Source organism: Lepeophtheirus salmonis, chromosome 10, assembly GCF_016086655.4.
Source record: "Lepeophtheirus salmonis chromosome 10, UVic_Lsal_1.4, whole genome shotgun sequence".
In the NCBI taxonomy this organism is placed as follows: domain Eukaryota; kingdom Metazoa; phylum Arthropoda; class Copepoda; order Siphonostomatoida; family Caligidae; genus Lepeophtheirus; species Lepeophtheirus salmonis.
In genome coordinates, this window is record NC_052140.2 from 22,452,472 (window position 1) to 22,470,683 (window position 18,212).

Sequence of the window (18,212 nt, forward strand, 5' to 3'; positions counted from 1 at the left end):
CCCGCGTTGCTCAAAGTAATTAAGCGTCGGCTAAAAGATAATTTCTGCTTTAATAATATAGATAAAGTTGATAATTCTATAGAGAAAAACGCGTGCAAGGAGAAGGGGTAGAGAAAGACTTATGGTACCATTGTTTAAAATACTGATGTGATTATCAGCTGCCTGCTTTATTATGATTTTTGATGGTATAACGAAAGTATTTATTAGCAAAATGTTTTATGAAGATATACTACGTATAATTGACTTAAACGTTTTTTATCCGTTACAGTAGATTAGAAAACGTCCCCCTCCATGAAATTGTAATTTATTATGAACCATATTCACAGAATAATAACTAATGAAACGACAAAGTAGAGTATTTCAAAAATATATTTGAAGTTCCAAGTTTAAAAAGAAGGCTTAAATTAAATATAATCTACATACTAAAAAATAAACCATCATACATTTATGTTAAATATACAAAATTAAACAATTGTAATCATATAACTAATAATAACAATAAATTATAAATACAGAATATTGAAATAATAGATTGATCCAAATAATATTTTCTTGTTCTGACATGAATTCAGTTAAATATGTCATAACTTTAAGTTGCTAAACACAAGCCAGACGTGGAGTTTAATCAAAAAGATAATCGCCCCTCTTCTTTATGTGGAAATTGCTATATACAATTGTGCACATGATAGATATATCTCTACCGATGAGATCTAAATAATTATTAATAATAAAGTAAATGTCAAAATCATAAAATTAGACAATAAATATACTAATAAAAAAAAGGTTAGAATTAAATCCATCGTAAAGATTTAGTGCAAAAGCTAATTATGTTGTAATGTCCAGCGATATTACTCCTTATTAAGGGCATCAAAAAAGATTTCCCCCCGTTATTTATGCTTGTAAACCAACATACTATTATCATGAAGGATATGCACAATTGCTAATTATAATGCTTCGCCCAACGTAACTACCCCCGTTGTTGTGACCATTTAAGCAGTTGTTTTTGCCTTTTATGAGTTTTCTGAACACCATTTCTTGGGGCTTATCAACCATAGCTAATCCTTAAGTGATAAAAAAGTAATATTTATTAAATATATAATATTATATTATATTATTACCCAAGTCTTTAAGTGAAGAAACTAATGTCAGACAAACTAGTTACAAACCATCCAAAGCTAATACTCCCGTTATTGTGACCATTTAAGTACTTGTTTTTGCCATTTAATGAGTTGTATATCATAATTCTTGATCATTTTAGCTAAAATAGAATCATATTTTAAGATTATATTTTTAAAAAAATGAATACTTACTGTTAGATGGTACAAAATTCAGAGTTCCATTTCGTAATTTGGTGTGGATGACTCTACACACGCTGAAAATTATCTTAACTTCACAATTTACAAAGGGGGTATTTCTATAAATGACATCATTACCAACATCGACCATTAATTAATGATGGTTCCTCGGGAAGGGAAGAATTTACCCATGTATTTCTCCATAAATTATTTGAACGTAGGATGATTAGCAATGGATAAGGTTATATTACATGCAATAAGCATCTTTGTGGGATCAAGGTTAAAGTCTGACTTGATGTATTCATCGTTAACTTGATTTTATAGATGATTATCCATACTCTTGTTATGAGATGAGGATAATGAGTGGCGTGTAATTATAAACAGGGGAAGTATTTTCCAAATTCCTGGGCTTCCATTTTTAGAAATCCAGAGAAAAGGCGACGTTATTTTAGGCATTTTATTCAGTTTATTAGCATCTAATATTATATTAATATTGAATAATAAAGGCGGGAATGATAACGTTCTTGATAGAAGAAGATGTATATTATTTAATCAATGATGCCATAAGTATTTCTTCTCTTCTCCTCGCACGCTTTTCTATTCTTACCAAAATTATCAACCTTAAATATAGAAGATAACTCCCTAAGAAATCCTGAGTGTTACTCTCCGTTTTTATGAGCACCGTCATGACACGTAACTACTTAATTCGTATGAGTTCTCTCCTCAAAAATGAAAGAATATTGATAAGAGTTTGAGAAAAAAAAATAATGTGTATGAATGAACTTTACTCTCTTATAAAAACAAATAAATTCATTCGAACATACCGGTGTATTGTAACGATCAATTTTGGCTCCTATAAATGCAATTTGGGAGGTCTCTAAAAGGTTGATAAGAATAATTTATTAGTAAAATTGAAGATCATTAACTAAATAACATTATGACTTGATTTTACGCTAACAGGCGCGATATAATAATCTATGTATTTCATATTTTTTAAGTGAGAGGTTTGTTGACTTCTATAAATGTACCGAAATATTTTTATATAATATGTCTGGGATTCATAGGATGATATCACACGTCGTTATCCTTATTGTATCACGTAACCTTTCCTCCAAAAATAAACGGAAAAAGGACCAAAATCATCTGGTTGTTAGCCAAATAAGTCCGTTGTCAGTCGACACCTGACGACAAAATACTAAGGGTATTTTGGTGTTAGAGAGATAACGCCATTATGAACATCCCTAAAAAATAAAATAATTGAGGACTCATAAATAGGAAATTTTAATTTAGAATATAGATAAATCAAAATAAAATGAATTAACATGATTACTTATGTAAATAAGATAGCCTGAAATAGGATGGTCGATCACACTTGTTTTCACAGAACATAAGAAAGGAAAAAATAGTTTCGTTACATTAATTGATTTCTGAATGGATATTAGATAGCCCATTCATTTTCAACAGTCAAAAGACTTTCTCGTATCTCAAGTTAATGTTAATAAATATAAATAAAAAAGTATACTTTTAAGCATGACATACTTCATCGGTCTTCCCTACATGTCATTACAACTACCCAAGTTTGTTTATATTTAGGAATTGAAGCATTATGACGTCATCGATGATGTCATCTAATAATATTTTATCTTAATGAAAATGTTGCGATTTTATATGATATAGTTATTAATTTTAAGATGATATTTTTTATTACTACATGCAAAATAATTGTATTTAAGTGTTATTATAAGAATAAGTGATAAAAAACGTTCATTGTTCATACAATGAATACTCTTTAAAACGTTTAGCAAACGGAAATCTTTTCGTCATAGAATAAGGGTAACTCAACCTCTTCTTTCATCGTTGACGAGTTTATTAACAAAATAATATTACAATCCAACTACATATTATATTATTATTATTAATCAATTTTATGAATTGATTTCTTCTCTCCAATGTATATTCGATTGTCAACGATGTGTACATTAAATTAAAGTATCGTTATAACCATTTACAGGTATATTATTTGAATATACAACATAGAATATGGCGAGTGGATTTGTATCTGAAAACGATTTGGAGAAAGCTCGACAAACGCGACAAGATGAATGGGACAAAGTACGAAAAGAGTCGGATCCAGAGGCAGCCCCTGAACCAGAGTATGATTCTCGTAGTTTATTTGAAAGACTCGAAGCAAATAGGGAGAAAAAACAATTAGAGTGGGAAGAGGCACATAAATTGAAAAATCAGATTCGTGGAATAGATGATGACGAAGCCGACTTTTTGGATAAAGTGAGCAAAAACATTGAAAACTATGAAAAACGCATAGAAAATGAGGAATTGGCCGAGATACAAGCCTATCGCTTAATACAAGGCAGACAATTATTATAGCATACAAAATATGAAACACCTCATTTATTTATTAAAAAAAAAATCAATACTAACTTTGCCAAATGATATTTTAATTTACGCTTCAAGTTCTTAATTTTTTCCACGGATTTTTTATTCATATAAAAATGTATGTTTCATATTTTGTTCTCTTAAAATCCTCAAGGGCGACTGAACGAAAAAGAAGAGTCCGAAAGAATCAAATCCGAGATAAAAGTTATGTCTCCAATTCCTAAAGTATCTACAAAGAAATCCGCTCAGTCCAATCTCCTTAAATCAATTGTTAAAAGGCCATCAAAAGGATCTGATACCTCAAATGTACTCGTTAAAAGAGCCAAAATAAATGAAGATAGTTCAAAACCTACGACTAATTTAACTAAAGAGCATCCGTCTTCCCCTAAGAAGGTTGAATCAGAAAAGCAGAATCCTGAACCAAAGAGTATCATGGAGAATAAGGGAGCCTTACTTGGTATAGGAGATTATGGAACGTCTTCGGAGGAAGAGAATGAGGATTGAGGAATTGTTTTTTTTCGTTCCTTATTTTTGATTCCATTCAAGTTTTGTTTCAAAAGAGACTGATGATTCATTTTTTTCAATCCATTGCTTAAACGCTCAGAGTTCAAATCATCGAGTACCTTCATCTTCCATTTTATATTCAAGAAGTTTCTTTAATAAAAATTAAAATGGAATAAAGAGGACTTCTTATTCTATAATAATAATTAACCAATTTTGTCTTTTATAGATAAACTATTTATGTATTCGTTTGAATATTAAAATTTTTTTTATGACATATTATTTTACATAAAATCAGTTTATGGGATAATGGATATTATAACTTTGTGAACGTAAAACAATCACTTGTGACATTAATTTACACCTATGCGACAACCTATGGATTGAATCTTTTTTTTATCTTCAGGCGTTTTTGTTTAGTATGGGATTTAGGTAAATAACCTTAAAAATAGTTATGAGCATTCAAGTGGCCATATGCTACTTTTTATAATATTATTTTTTGATTTAACAAATTATGACTGCATATATGATAGAATTTTTTTTTCCTTTCCATGTATAGTGCAACCAATAGACTCATGTTATATAAGAAAGTGCAATTAATTAATTAAACTAAAGTTGCTACACTTTTCAGGGGTTGTTACGTATGGTTTTAATAAGGATATGTGCCAAATTTAATACTCATTGACACTGTTGCATGTTTATCGACTTTTTATGAACTGTCATGGTTATAGGTAGAGGTGGATAAAATATGTCGTAGTCAAAGCTGATTGTAGCTGATCTAATGACACGTCATGACAGCTAAGCGCCTCTCCTTCAAATATTCTTCAAATTCTTAGGATGATTACGTTCATTTTCGGTTTCTCGTATTTTTATATAACAAAAGGTCGTACATATTTCATACAGCACTGGTTATAGGCAGGGATGCCACTTAAAATTTGATACTATAATAGGTAAAGTAAAAAGTTCTGAGCGTTTTATTTTGACAATAAAATTGATTTATTTAGGATTAACCGATTTAGATGATTCCGAACGGTTTTCTGACTAATCTTCAGTTCTTGAGCGATGGAATAAGTATTCCGATCCAACTCGATGACTTCCATAATTCTATCGACGTCCATATTAGCAGAACGGAATCGTTGGAACCACTGCTTTGCTGTAGCGTTCGATACTGTATTGGGTCCATAAACCGTATAATTTTTATGGGCTGCCCCCTCCATTTTGTCACCTTGGTCGTAGTGCTCCTGAAGAATATATCATATTTCGTTTTTCGTAATTAAGGAAACCGGAGGCAGGGCGTTCGAACATGTTCCATCGTTTTTTTCTATGATATTGATCATCTGGAGTTAAAACCATACAATACAAGAACAACTTGAAAATTGCTAAGGGTATTATATCTATACAAAGTTTATAGATATAATCTTGTAAATTATCATATAATGTTTTTTATTCCCCTAGAAATTTGGATATTTGGGGGAAGCGACAGCTGAGCCCACTGACAAATTTAAGACAAAAAGCCTAGAAAATTATACTCAAGGATTCTTCTCAGTATAAAGTAGCTTATTCCTATGTAGGGTTGCGGAGTCGTTGAGTCAGAGTGGAAATATTTGTACCAGCTATAAAAATTATTATAATTCATGTAAACGAAACTTATTTATAATCTAATTGAGTGTTTGTAAAGTTTTTCCCCCAAATCATATATGTTCATCAAAGAGTCTGAGACGTTATTCTGATATAAATAACATTTCAGCATATTTAAAAAATAAACAGAATGAACCTAAACTAGTTTCATGCATAAAGTATGCCATTGAGATATTGAGAGAAGTAGAACATCTTCAAGACTTTAATTCGAAAAGTCATATGAGCTTTATTAAAGAACAACTTCACCTTCACTCTGTTAGTGCAAAAAGACCAAGATACACTCCTGAACTTTTAGGAATTTCAATACTTTGGCACAATACAAGCCCAGCTTTATATAATCAAATTAGAGAATCTGGAATTATTTACTTACCATCTGAATCGCGTATAAGAAGAATAACAACTCTGTTCTCAGTTCAAGGAGGAGTAGTACCAGTCTTAACATACTTTACAAAGTGTTGAAAATGGCCTTCGAGTACGACCGTTGTGCAGTGATTATTGTTGCCCTACCATACGATCCGTCATAAGAGATCTTCGACTTTCTCAATTTGTCCTTTCGCACCCTGTACTATGCTTGAATCTAGTTATGATTAATATTGTTTATTTTTTTAAATATGCTAAAATGTAATTGATATCAGAATAACGGCTCAGACTATGATGAACATATTTGATATACTTCGTGCTGTGTATTGACGAGGGAGAGGAGACACAAACTATTTAAAGTTTGAGAGATCCAGGACGACCGAGAGAAGTGAGGAGAAGGAAAGGCGTGGAGGAATAATACAACGGTTATTTATAAGAACATTTGTATTCTGTATAATACAAAAACCTACTCTAATACATACATAAAATATAAGACTATTTATACTAGGTAAAACACTGTACTTTAAACACACACATATATATATATACAAGAAAATAAGAGAAGAGAAGAAGGGGGAAGGAATCACGAATACATTACACTTCGACAATAGGTATAGGATCAAAGTCCTTTTGAAAATTTTCAGAAAGAGAGGTCATTATTCACTTTTAAACCAAACAAAATGTGGGGAACAAGATCCTGGGATGATCGGGCGAAAAACATGACGAAGTCTTCATTATATATTACATTAATGCCTTTAGTTTAACACGATTTATCCAGGGTTTTTATATATAGCGCTATATATAGCGCTATATATGGGGTTGCTACACATTTATAGGTCAGAGGAGGGATAAAAATTATTTAACAAAGCAAACTTACATGCCCTATTTTAAAATGCCAATAGGTAATCAAGATAAGTCGTGGGCACCTCACAATGTGTGTAATATTTGTAGGATAAATTTAAGTAGATGGTCCAAAGGAAAACTGAATAAGATGCTGTTTGGTAAACCTATGGTTTGGCGAGAACTAAAGGATAATTTCTCTGATTGTTATTTCTGCCTAGTGAAGACATTTGGATTTACGAATAAAAATAAAAAACATATTGCGTATTCAAATTTGTGTTCAGCGACCAGACCCATTCCTCATTCTGATGAAATTTCGGTACCAACATACGATTCTCTTTTAGAAAAGCAAGGGGACATTGAAGAAAGAAATGATACGTACTTTGAAATTTTAGAAGATGCATCTTGTCACCATAAAAAATTTGATCAGCAAGAATTAAATGATTTGGTTCGTGATTTGGGATTAGGGGGAAATATCTGAGATCCTAGCTTCACGATTGAATGAGAAAAATTGATTTAATTCACGAAAAGGATCTGGCTGTCATAAAGAGGCAATTAGATTAGAAGGATAAGCAACTTGCTGAACAAAACAAAGAGCTCAATTCAATGAAACAAACGACAGAAAAGTTATTAAAATTACTGAATGAATAAACAGTATACTGTATGTTATAAACTAATAAATTGGGAATTTAATATTATTAATCGTTAAATGTATTTTTTTAAATGAGGAACTTTTGTTTGTAAAATAAAATAGTTAAAATTAATATTCATAATTTTAATTATTTAATGCAAAAAATGGGAAAATATAAAAATATAATATTAAACAATTTAACGTAAATTAAGAGATATTATTTTTTTTTATTCAAAAAAGTTTAAACTTATAATATCTACTTATGCTTAAACCAAGACTAAAATCATTTCTCTAAAATTTAATTATTATTTTTTAATTAAAAATTTTTTGAATAAAAATTTCAAAAATCCATTACTGTTCATAAAAATTAATATTTTTTGGGAAAAAAATTACAAAAATCCACAGCTGTTCACAAAAATTCAAATATTACATTTTTATGAAAAAAAATTCAAAAATCCACATCTATTCACAAAAAAAGAATTTTTTTGGATTTCAAAAATCCACAACTGTTCACAAAAAATTTCAAAAATACACAGCTGTTTATAAAAAAATTTCAAAAATGAAAGTTTAAATATAAATTTGTGACAAAAAAATTAAAGTTTAAATATAAAATTTGTTGAAGATTTTTTTTTAAATACACAGCTGTTGAAAAAAAAATTGAAAAATTAAACTTAACTTCAAGAGAGAAATGAGTGATAAGAGATGGAAGTATTAAGTAGAAGTGTATCATTTATTTCGATTCGCTCTTTAATTGGAATTTCATGGTCTTTGATGTTCAATGTCCCATCCTAGACAAGGACTTTCTAAGTTTATATAAATTTGAAATTGATGGTGAAAATGAAATACTTTCCGATCCCAAGACAGGCATTTATACACCTGGCAAATATTTCATGTCCTCATGCGGCAAAAATACATAAAACCATATAATAACAATTCCTATATCGATATTTTGCGGAACATTTTCCCATTTATTTATAACGAAACCTTTGTATTTTATAAGAACTAAATAACTTGTCGATCCTTTGTTAGCAATTTTAATTCACCCAATTTTGTTTTTGTCACATATGTGAGGTCATCACAAGAAAACAAAATACGATTGTTCCTCCTAAAATTGAGATAAAGTTAATTTACTATTCTTGGTATAATGTTCTACAATTTATATTACATCAATATATTGATTAACTTTCTGTAAAGTGTACAAATCAGGATTAATTACTATCAAAATGCTCCGCTAAAAAATAATTTAGCTATAATAATAGGTACAGCTGAACATAGGATGATGCACGCCTCTAACTCAAAAATTGCTGTGGGGAAAAAGAAATTTTTATATTTTTTTATTCATAATTAGTTAAAAATTACTTCGAAATTTAATCTGACTGAGATTAATTAAAGTAATGGAATAATCATATGATAGTTTAGTTAAATCCTCTCTGATTAACTCAACATGCCAAATACTTGTTCTGCCCCCTTATGTAGAACGGGATACCCTGGGGAAGCCAAAGATCCAACTACGGTCTTCCACAGGGTTCCTTTAAAAAATAAAGAACTAATGAAGAAATGGATCACTGCTATTCCTCGGTATGATATGCTAAAGGCAATTTTTAATTGTACTGAAAGTAATAAAATTAATGATCACTTTGTGAAACAAATGTATATTAATTTTATAAAATCAATATTTTCAGAGCCAACTACAAGCCAACAATACATTCACGATTGTGCAGCAATCATTTCGTCATTGAAGACTATGTCAGTCGAAGAAACGAATTCGATAAAACTAAAAACAAAATTGCCAAAAGGTCCATATTAAAGGCAGATGCTATTCCCTCCGTCTTTACTGGGATTCCCAAAAGTTGTCTGAAACGAATCCCTAAGCCTAGATCAAATAATGCTTCATCATCAGCGAGGTCATTAAATTTATTATCTGAAATCCCTCTAAATTTTTGACAATTGTTTAAACTGCACTTTAAAGGCAATTGTAAAACATTTAACGCCTCATGAAAAGTCCTTCTTAAATTCAATTCTCTCAAATGGTATTATTCTCCCCTACAACGTGGATAACATAAATTTCAATCTACTAAACAATTTGTATTATTGCAGACTCAATAAAAAAAGAAAAAAAAGCATGGAAGATTATCAAAAGTTCCTGGACTCTGACAGAGTGGATTCAATTCGAGAGCTATTGGAAAAATTTGATCGTCGCAATATTCCATCAGGAATTGATGAGATTTCCAGAAATAACGAGATGATGTTTCTTTCTTTTGATTGGGAAAATCAAGAAATTAGATTTTCACTTAAAGTTCAGGAAAATTTGGAAATTCAACTATATCATCAAACTATGCAGATTCCCTTGAGCGATGTCAGTCACATCTGTAAGGAATCTAAAATAACTGCTACAAGTCAAGTGGGGAGCCTTCTCTCCTATTTAAAATCTTTGACTTGTTCCAAAAAATTGATTATAAACAAGGCAGTTGAACTTTTGGAAAGTGTGGTATTAGATCAAGTCAGTGAAGTTCGACACGTTGATTTTATTATAGAACAATTAAAACTTGCTTTCACAACTCCCAAGCAACGCAGATATTCCCAAGGCTTACTTACTTCATGTTTACAGTGGAAAAATTGTAGTCCCACTCTATATAAACATTTAGTCAAAGAAGATTTGATTTGCCTCCCATGGCCCGGACACTTGACACGTTTATCTCAGGCATTCAACTTGGATACTGGGATTGCTAATTCTAGTAGGAAATATTTATTAAACCGTGTACCTGAGCTGACTTCAAACGAAAATAAAATTATCATTGATCTTTGACGAGGTCTATTCTTCGAAGAAAGTTAAATATTATTATCTATGTTGTTTATTTAATTTATATAATGGTTCTATGAGCATAATCTTCATGTACATCAAGTTGCAACCTACTGTTACTTGGCTTGTCTCTTAAATCATGTATCAAATATTTGTAAAAGAATTATTTAATGAATGTTTCCCTACAGTAAAAATGAGGTTGTGTGATTTCAATGTCCGTGCTTCATGCCTCTTTATACTTTATTATAAATGTGAGAAATTGCAACAAGTCTTGTTAGATCTGAGTTCAACTGAAGTGCAAAAAATCTGAAATTCCACCAAAATTGTTCAAATTCGTCAATTAAATTTGTGTGGAGTAATTTTATTTTGTATTAATAGAATACGACTGTGCATTGGACAGAGAGTATCTGTTATCTTGTCCAAAATTTGTCTCCAAGTATTCAGAGATATTTTATATAGCCAATAACTTTTTCTTCTCAGTATTACCGTTTCTTCCAGGATCGTATGCTTTTGACTAAAAATAATCAGTACTCCGAACTGCAAATATCTAATGTAAATCCTCGTCTGAGCCTCCTCAAGATATGATATATTATTTTTACATTAGATACATTTCTAGGAATAATTTAACCATTTTGAATATACTTTTTAATTATACGTCCTTATTTTGCATCCACATCACGAAATGTTACGTCTCCATGCTCCAAGGTAAGGACCATATTCAAAAATATCGTTAATAGATTAAGAACAACTCAGAGAATTCATGACGAAAATAGATAAAATAAAAATGGCCTCGAAGGATTGAAAATATAAAAAAATAACTTATTTCAGATGAGCCCGGTTAGGTACCTAATCATACCAACATCAATTTTTATTCATCCTTATAAGAACTTTTATCTAAAAGGACTCAAATTTCGTGTTACAAGAAAAGACTTTGCTTTTGATATAAAAATAGAAAAACCCATTTTTCTCCTTTCCACATATATTTTTTTAAAGTTGATTTCTTGTAATTGTCTCACAAATGCACTATCAAGTTACTCCTTGGGACCTGGGCATCTCTCGAACTTTATAAGGAGTAGAAAGTTAGAGTTGTATTCAAGTTTATATAGTTACGAATCCGGGCTCGAATTATACAAGTCTTTCAAACAACTTTATTTATAAGAGTAAACTTAGTACTATAAATATATACTATCTTTAAAAAAACGAGATATTGTCATTGAAATGGATAGAATTTTTCATTTAGTTTAAAATAAATTAACTATTGACAAAGTGTAGCAAAAATGCAACGTCAATCAGTATCAAAATAATCTAACCTTAAGTAAAAATATTATATTGAATCTCGAAAGTTATTGACTAGAATATAATCCATACAAAAATTGAAGATTGTTTCTATAAGTGATAAAATGTATCAAATGCAATTTTATTCTTCAGCATTTATATTTTCTTAAATTTGAAAATCTTGGAAGGTGATTTATTTTGGCGAATTGAACTTCCACTATCAATATGGCCACAAATTTCAGCGAGAAAATTTCATATTATACAGCTGCACGCTGCTAATTGAATGTGACGTCATGACAGCTAAGTTGCTCTCCTCCCAAATATTCTTTAATTATCAGGATTGCCATGTTAATTTTAGGTTTCTTTTATTTTTACCTACCGAAAAGGCTTACGATTTACAACCCTGGATATGTATATGCACCAAAGCTATACACCAAGAGGTGAAAAGAAGATCAAAAAGTTGGCTACGGCGGGCCCTCGAGTATACTTGAATATTACTCTATTTGTAATCATCCAATAAGAAACCCTCTTTTAGATGTCCTTCTACAAAAATTTGACAAGTTTGAAGGCATGGAGTTCTAGTTTCATCAAACTCTTGTGCACTGGCCTGTGATTGATGTTGTTTGTCTTCTTGAAGGCGTTGTTTTCGAGTTTCATTAGACTCTTGAGCTCTTGTTCGTCTCCTACGTTGTTTTTCTCTTTGAAGGCGTTGACTTCTGTTATCATCAGACTCTTCAGCTCTCGTTCTTCTCCTACGTAGTTTTTCTCTTTCAAGTCGTTGAATTCTAGTTTCTTCAGACTCTTGAGCTATGTATTCTGAGTGACGTTGTCTGTCTTTTTCAAGGCGTTGATTTCTAGATTCATCAGACTCTTTAACTCTATATTCTGACTGACGTTGTCTTTCTCTTTTAAGGCATTCATTTATAGTTTCTTCAGACTTTTTAGCTCTGTATTCTGAGTGATATATTCTGTCTCTTTCAAGGCGTTGATTTCTAGTTTCTCCATACTCTTGAGCTCTTACTCTCCTCATACGCTGTCTTTGTCTATCATTGCGTTGATTTCTAGTTTCATCAGACTCTTGAGCTCTCTTTTCAGTGTGACGTTGTCTGTCTTTTTCAAGGCGTTGATTTCTAGCTTCTTCAGACTCTCTTAATCTTATAAAACGCAGTTTATCACTCTTAGTCTTCAGACGCAATGATCTTGCTTCTTCTGTTTCGTCCATACGCCGTTTTTTAGCTCTTACTACAATAAGAGTTTTAGAATTAGTCTTTTTACGGCTATTAGCATCTTCCACAGATTCATCCTTAATGGGCCAAAGGTATGCTTCAGGGATCAAATAATCCAAAAAAGCTTTAGCAGTTCTCTTTTCCATTGGTTTTAAACTTTCCATTCGACGTTTAAAGATTTCTGATTGATCATTTGAATATGAATTCGAAGGTTCCATTTTAATTTCGATTTTTACATCCAGTTCATCTTCCATCTTGACTAATTGTCAGAGATCTACTTAACTCCTGTAATAAGTAATAAGAAACATAATGGATATGACTAATTCATGAAGGCAAGCTGCTTACTACTGTTGGATTAGCCGGTAAAGTCTTGCATTGTAAGTCTTCAGCCTCGAGCGTGTGTTTAATGATATACTGAAATAAAACACACGCCCAAAACAACATTGTCATACTTATTTCTTAGTTCTAAGATAATTAAGCGCACACTTAATAATAATAGTGCCGACAAACATACAAACCAATGATAAAGAAATATGTAGAGACAAGTTCTGGGATATCTACACTACACATATTAATAAAACAAAGTTCGTCTGTCTGTATTTCTGTCTGATTGTCTGAAAATATATAATTTTTAACAACAAATATGTGTAGCCATTGCTCATGGTGTCATATTCATAGATGGAAATAATAACCAAATGGAAGAGTGATTGACTATTGTCGTAATTCATATACTCTTGAAGAGAGAACATATAACTTTTAATAATAAACTAATCACTAGTGCTTGAAAGATTGAAAAGTAACACTCAGGTTTTATGACAGAGTTATAAGTGAAAGTCCTTGTTGGGCTCGGAGTAGAATTGAGGATCGAAATTGGAGTAATTTCTATCTATAGCATTGCTAGATAGTATTGTATCAGTCCATATTTAGGACTGAAGACTGCAGTCCCGTACAGTTCAGTCCTATAACTCATGAAATGCGGTGCTTGATGACGTCACTCAACTTTATTTCTTCTTGTTTTAATCAGTTACATACTGACAGTCTGATGACCAACCTAGGACAGATCCTAAGACTGGACCGAATAAATAAGGATTAACAAAACACTAATGCTAGATAGTAGCAATAAGTTCATATTTGTAGAACTCATTGGTACAATGGGGTATCTATCCTCTAAAAGTTTGCCCGTACGTCATACTTTCTCTTTCTATCTCGAAATTGGAGACAGCGACAGAGGATAGTTAAAGTGCAATTCTCGCAACCTTTTAATAATAACTAAATAACTTCAACTTCTATACGTGAAGCGCAGGAGCGCACAGTGAAGAATATTTCGACGAATGAAGAGAAGAATCTCGACTTTTTCGAGTTATTCGGATAATTACCAATTCTAAGTGTCACGAAAATAGATGGAAGGTCTCATTGTGAGGAAGGGCATACTTAAATAAATAAAAGATGCATTCTTAAATAAATTGACAACATTAAATTAAAGCAGTCCAAATTTCCAATTCGTTTAATTCAAAATCCTTCCAAAAGAAAATGTTCTGATCCAAAACTATCGAACAAGTCCAATTTGAGAATAATATTTCAAATATAATTCATCTTCTTCTTGGATGAAATTAATGGCTATCATTATGAAGAACATAAATGCCATCAAATCCACTACGAGACTTTCCATTACGAATATGCCGTTCATATTGATTTGGGAAGATTTGAAATACTTCTGTTTGACTTTTGTAATGTTGATATTACAGATATTTATTATAACATCACGTAGATACCTTTAATAATGGATTCTTAAATTCATTGTATAAAATAACCAAATAAAGCCCATTATTGAGCCAATTTTTTCCCATGGGATTATGTAGAAATCTTTTTTGAAAATTCTATGTCATGTATAGATTGAAACAATTAGTTTTATCATCTAATTTAATGGGAAAATGTTCTTATTTTAATTTTATAATTTTGATAATTTTGTGACCTAATGTCACATGACTTATGAATAAAGGAGAAACAATTTTCTATTGAAGAATAAAATAGGTTGTACATATTAACTAAGAAGCTGCCACTTTATATTTTCCTTAAAATGTTATTAAATCCACTGGCTGATGAGGTTGTGCGATAGATTTGGTATCACTTCATTGCGATGTCATGACGTCGTTAAATTACCAAAAGTAAGGATTAGATCGAACATTTTATCTGTTGAAGTTAGGAGTCATTAGCAAAGGATGTACAATATATAAAATATAAATTTTAATAGAGAATTAAAAAAAAGGAGAAAGGATCAAAGGGTTGAATGATGATTTATAATATTAATATTATATTAGACAGTATTGTGTCCGTGTCATTTTGATTTCATCACTGAAAATTGTTATTAATTTTGTTTTATATAATAATAATAACATAATTAGTAGTGTAGGTGTAAAAATACATTCAATCTGTGATAAATGTGAAAAGATAATTTATAATTACCTCTTCAAAGTATTTTTGTTTTGTTTTTGTTTTTTCTTAGAATCAGCCCCTCAAAAACACATAGTAAATATGCTATAAGGCAAAATTAATTCATAATATTCAGTGAAAAAATGAACACACACACAATACGGTATACGATAATATTAATACTTTAATCAATTAATCATCATTCAACCCTTCGATCCTCATTTTCTTTCTTAATTCTCTACTAAAGATTTACTTTATATATATTGTACATCCTTACAGATTACTCCTAACTTTAACGGTTAAAATTTTCGATCTAAACTTTACTTTTGGTATTTTTTTGTAATGACTTGTATAAAAATATTAGAAGTAATATCTATATCACTCTCCGATTGAAACACTCACTCTACGCAAGTTTTTTAATCAAAAACATTTTTATTTCAGTTCAAAAATGTAATCTTGGTGGAAGATATATTAATTGTAACACGTGACTTAACATAGATTTTCCTATACTGTTGAAATAAAAATGGAGTAGTATTGTACAAAGTCAATTAGGTTTTGCCATTTGATTTTTAACCTTAAAAATATACATCCTCCTACATGAGGCTAAGTGATTGACCCTTAGTTCCCTCCAGATATTAATAGGACTCATTGATAGTACGCACCATAATTAGAACCACTGAAATTCCAGCATAAATATGGAATGAAACAAGACTTACCCACTGAACCTCACACCTCATATAAGAGGAAGTGTATTTTGTACAATTATATATTTTAAAAAGTCTACATTTCACTATTTAAAATAGAATATTAAAAGACTCATTATGATGAAGGACTTAGAGTAGGCCCTTCAAAGATACATAGTAATTAAGCTATTAATATATAAAGCAAAATTAATTAATAATATTCAGTCACGAAATGAAAATAGCACGCACTCAATACTGTCTACTATAATATTAATAATGTTGATTATTTAATCATCAATTGTCCCTCCGATCATCTCTCTTTCTTAATTCGATCCTTAAATGTCAAAGTTTGTAGAAGACGGACTTGACTCAACCAACACAATAAAACGAAGATGTTTAGAGATAAGTAACATTTAATCAACTTTGTCTCCATTGGAGACCTCTTCAGAAATAATAATATAAGAAAATTCTAAAAATTCCCAAGCTTTACATAAAATAAAAACATTAAAAATTTAAAACTAGGAATACATGAACAATAAAATATCGGAATATTTTCTGTGTACAGGATCGTAACCTCACATAATCATATTACGAAAAAAGGGATTATTTTTAAAATGAAACTGTTTAACAGTCAATTTAACGAACGTCCAATTCAATGTCTATTCATTCCAGTGCGTATTTTTGACTGAAATTGATGGATCCATCACTTTTCTCCAACCAATAGCATCTGTATCATATCAGCATCGGATCTTATATGCCGGATTTGTTCTAGCACCTGTACTTTCATATCGGATTTTTTATTTCCTCTCGAATTGAAGTGTTCTCCCTTTGCTTCCAAACATTTTTCGACATATCTCATGTGATCACTTACCCGATCTTTTAATTTATATTAAAGATTTACGTTTAATATATTGTGCATCCTGTCTCAAAAAGATGATTCCTAACTTTAACAGATAAAATGTTAGATCTAAACTTCATTTTGAATCGACTTGTAGAAAATATTAAAGGTAATATATGTTGCATTTCCAGCTTGAAATACTTACTCTACACAAGTTTTCTTGTCAAAAACATTTTATTCCTGTTCAAAAAATTAGTTTCTGTGGAAGAAATATTAGTTTTTAACACGGGAATTAACATAGATTCTCTGTTGTGGATGAAATAAAAAGGGAGTGATATTGTTCAAACTCAATTAGGTTTTGCCATTTGATTTTTAAACATAAAAAATACATTTCCCCATTATATGTATCTACAATAATGTTTGGATCAGGTGTATGATAAATATTGAAGTATCTCAACTTATATTCGTATTTGGAAGACTCTGTGTCTCAAATTGTATGTAATTTCGAGGGCAAAGCAATGTTTGCCATATTTTTTATCGTCTTCCTCAAGAATTAGCCTCACGGTTGAAAGAATAAATACAAAGTAATCCTTTAGGTGATTGGACATTGAATATCAATGTCAGTATGAAGAACCAATTGCACCATGTTCAAAGTGAATGCAGAAATTATAATACGAGGGTTGAATACACCGGTGTATTACAGGGTGTACACGATAAATTGGAACTACTTTAAACTTCATCCAGATCCATAATGTGGATATTCGGGGTTAAATCATACTAATATAAAAGGTTGCGGAACAATACACTATAACTTCCACCATAATTGTTTTGACAACAAACAATAGTCATCATGGAACAAGCAAGGAGAGACGCCATCCTCGAATTGGCTCGCGCGGGACACAAGCCCTCTGCTATCTACAAGCTTCTTAACTATTCCAAGACCACGGTGTACCGGGTCTCCAATGCCTGGGAGGTTGAGGGGAAGGTCTGCTGCAAGGCCCACAAAATGAGAAGTGAACGAATCCGCACTCCCCGCTTCCTTGAAGGCCTCCGGACGAGGGTTGCATACACCAAAAATCATTTAGAGTATTATAGGATAATAACTGGAGTTTTCTTAAGACAAATCAAATAGGAGAGACCCATTTCATTTATCATTATAAAGTTAACCTTTTTGAAATTGTGAATGAAAGATTAGGAACATTCGAAGCAGGTATATTTTTATTTCTTAGGTTTTCAGTATTTGTAATCTTGTTTTAAAATCATTTTCGGAAACTCTTATGATCTTATTCTTTCAGAATTGC

General features: G+C 30.9%; 2 protein-coding genes, 1 long non-coding RNA gene and 1 other non-coding gene across 5 annotated transcripts; 2 read left to right on the plus strand and 2 right to left on the minus strand.

Moving 5' to 3' along the window:
* Positions 1-369: 369 nt before the first annotated feature.
* Positions 370-6,254, minus strand: LOC121125411 (uncharacterized). The gene is made up of 3 exons (XR_005866650.2): positions 6,199-6,254; positions 1,311-2,536; positions 370-1,258 (listed from the first exon to the last, which is right to left on the minus strand). It is a non-coding gene; the product is annotated as an uncharacterized lncRNA (long non-coding RNA).
* On the plus strand, positions 3,139-4,589 carry LOC121125410 (PSME3-interacting protein). Of its 2 annotated transcripts, XM_040720608.2 has the most exons (3): positions 3,139-3,246; positions 3,307-3,663; positions 3,844-4,589. In XM_040720608.2, the coding sequence occupies exons 2-3, from the start codon at positions 3,336-3,338 to the stop codon at positions 4,191-4,193; spliced, it is 678 nt and encodes a 225-aa protein (XP_040576542.1). In that variant the 5' UTR covers positions 3,139-3,246; positions 3,307-3,335; the 3' UTR covers positions 4,194-4,589. The 2 variants fall into 2 exon arrangements, with proteins under 2 accessions (XP_040576542.1, XP_040576541.1); XM_040720607.2 differs by having other exon boundaries at positions 3,154-3,663.
* A 2,429-nt stretch (positions 6,255-8,683) lies between the features above and the next one.
* Positions 8,684-10,498, plus strand: LOC121125554 (uncharacterized). The gene is made up of 2 exons (XR_011782027.1): positions 8,684-9,237; positions 9,342-10,498. It is a non-coding gene; the product is annotated as an uncharacterized protein (transcript).
* Positions 10,499-11,579: 1,081 nt separating this feature from the next.
* LOC121125543 (uncharacterized) lies at positions 11,580-14,145 on the minus strand. The gene is made up of 2 exons (XM_040720741.2): positions 13,306-14,145; positions 11,580-13,245 (listed from the first exon to the last, which is right to left on the minus strand). The coding sequence occupies exon 2, from the start codon at positions 13,212-13,214 to the stop codon at positions 12,234-12,236; it is 981 nt and encodes a 326-aa protein (XP_040576675.1). The 5' UTR covers positions 13,215-13,245; positions 13,306-14,145; the 3' UTR covers positions 11,580-12,233.
* Between the last annotated feature and the right edge of the window lie 4,067 nt (positions 14,146-18,212).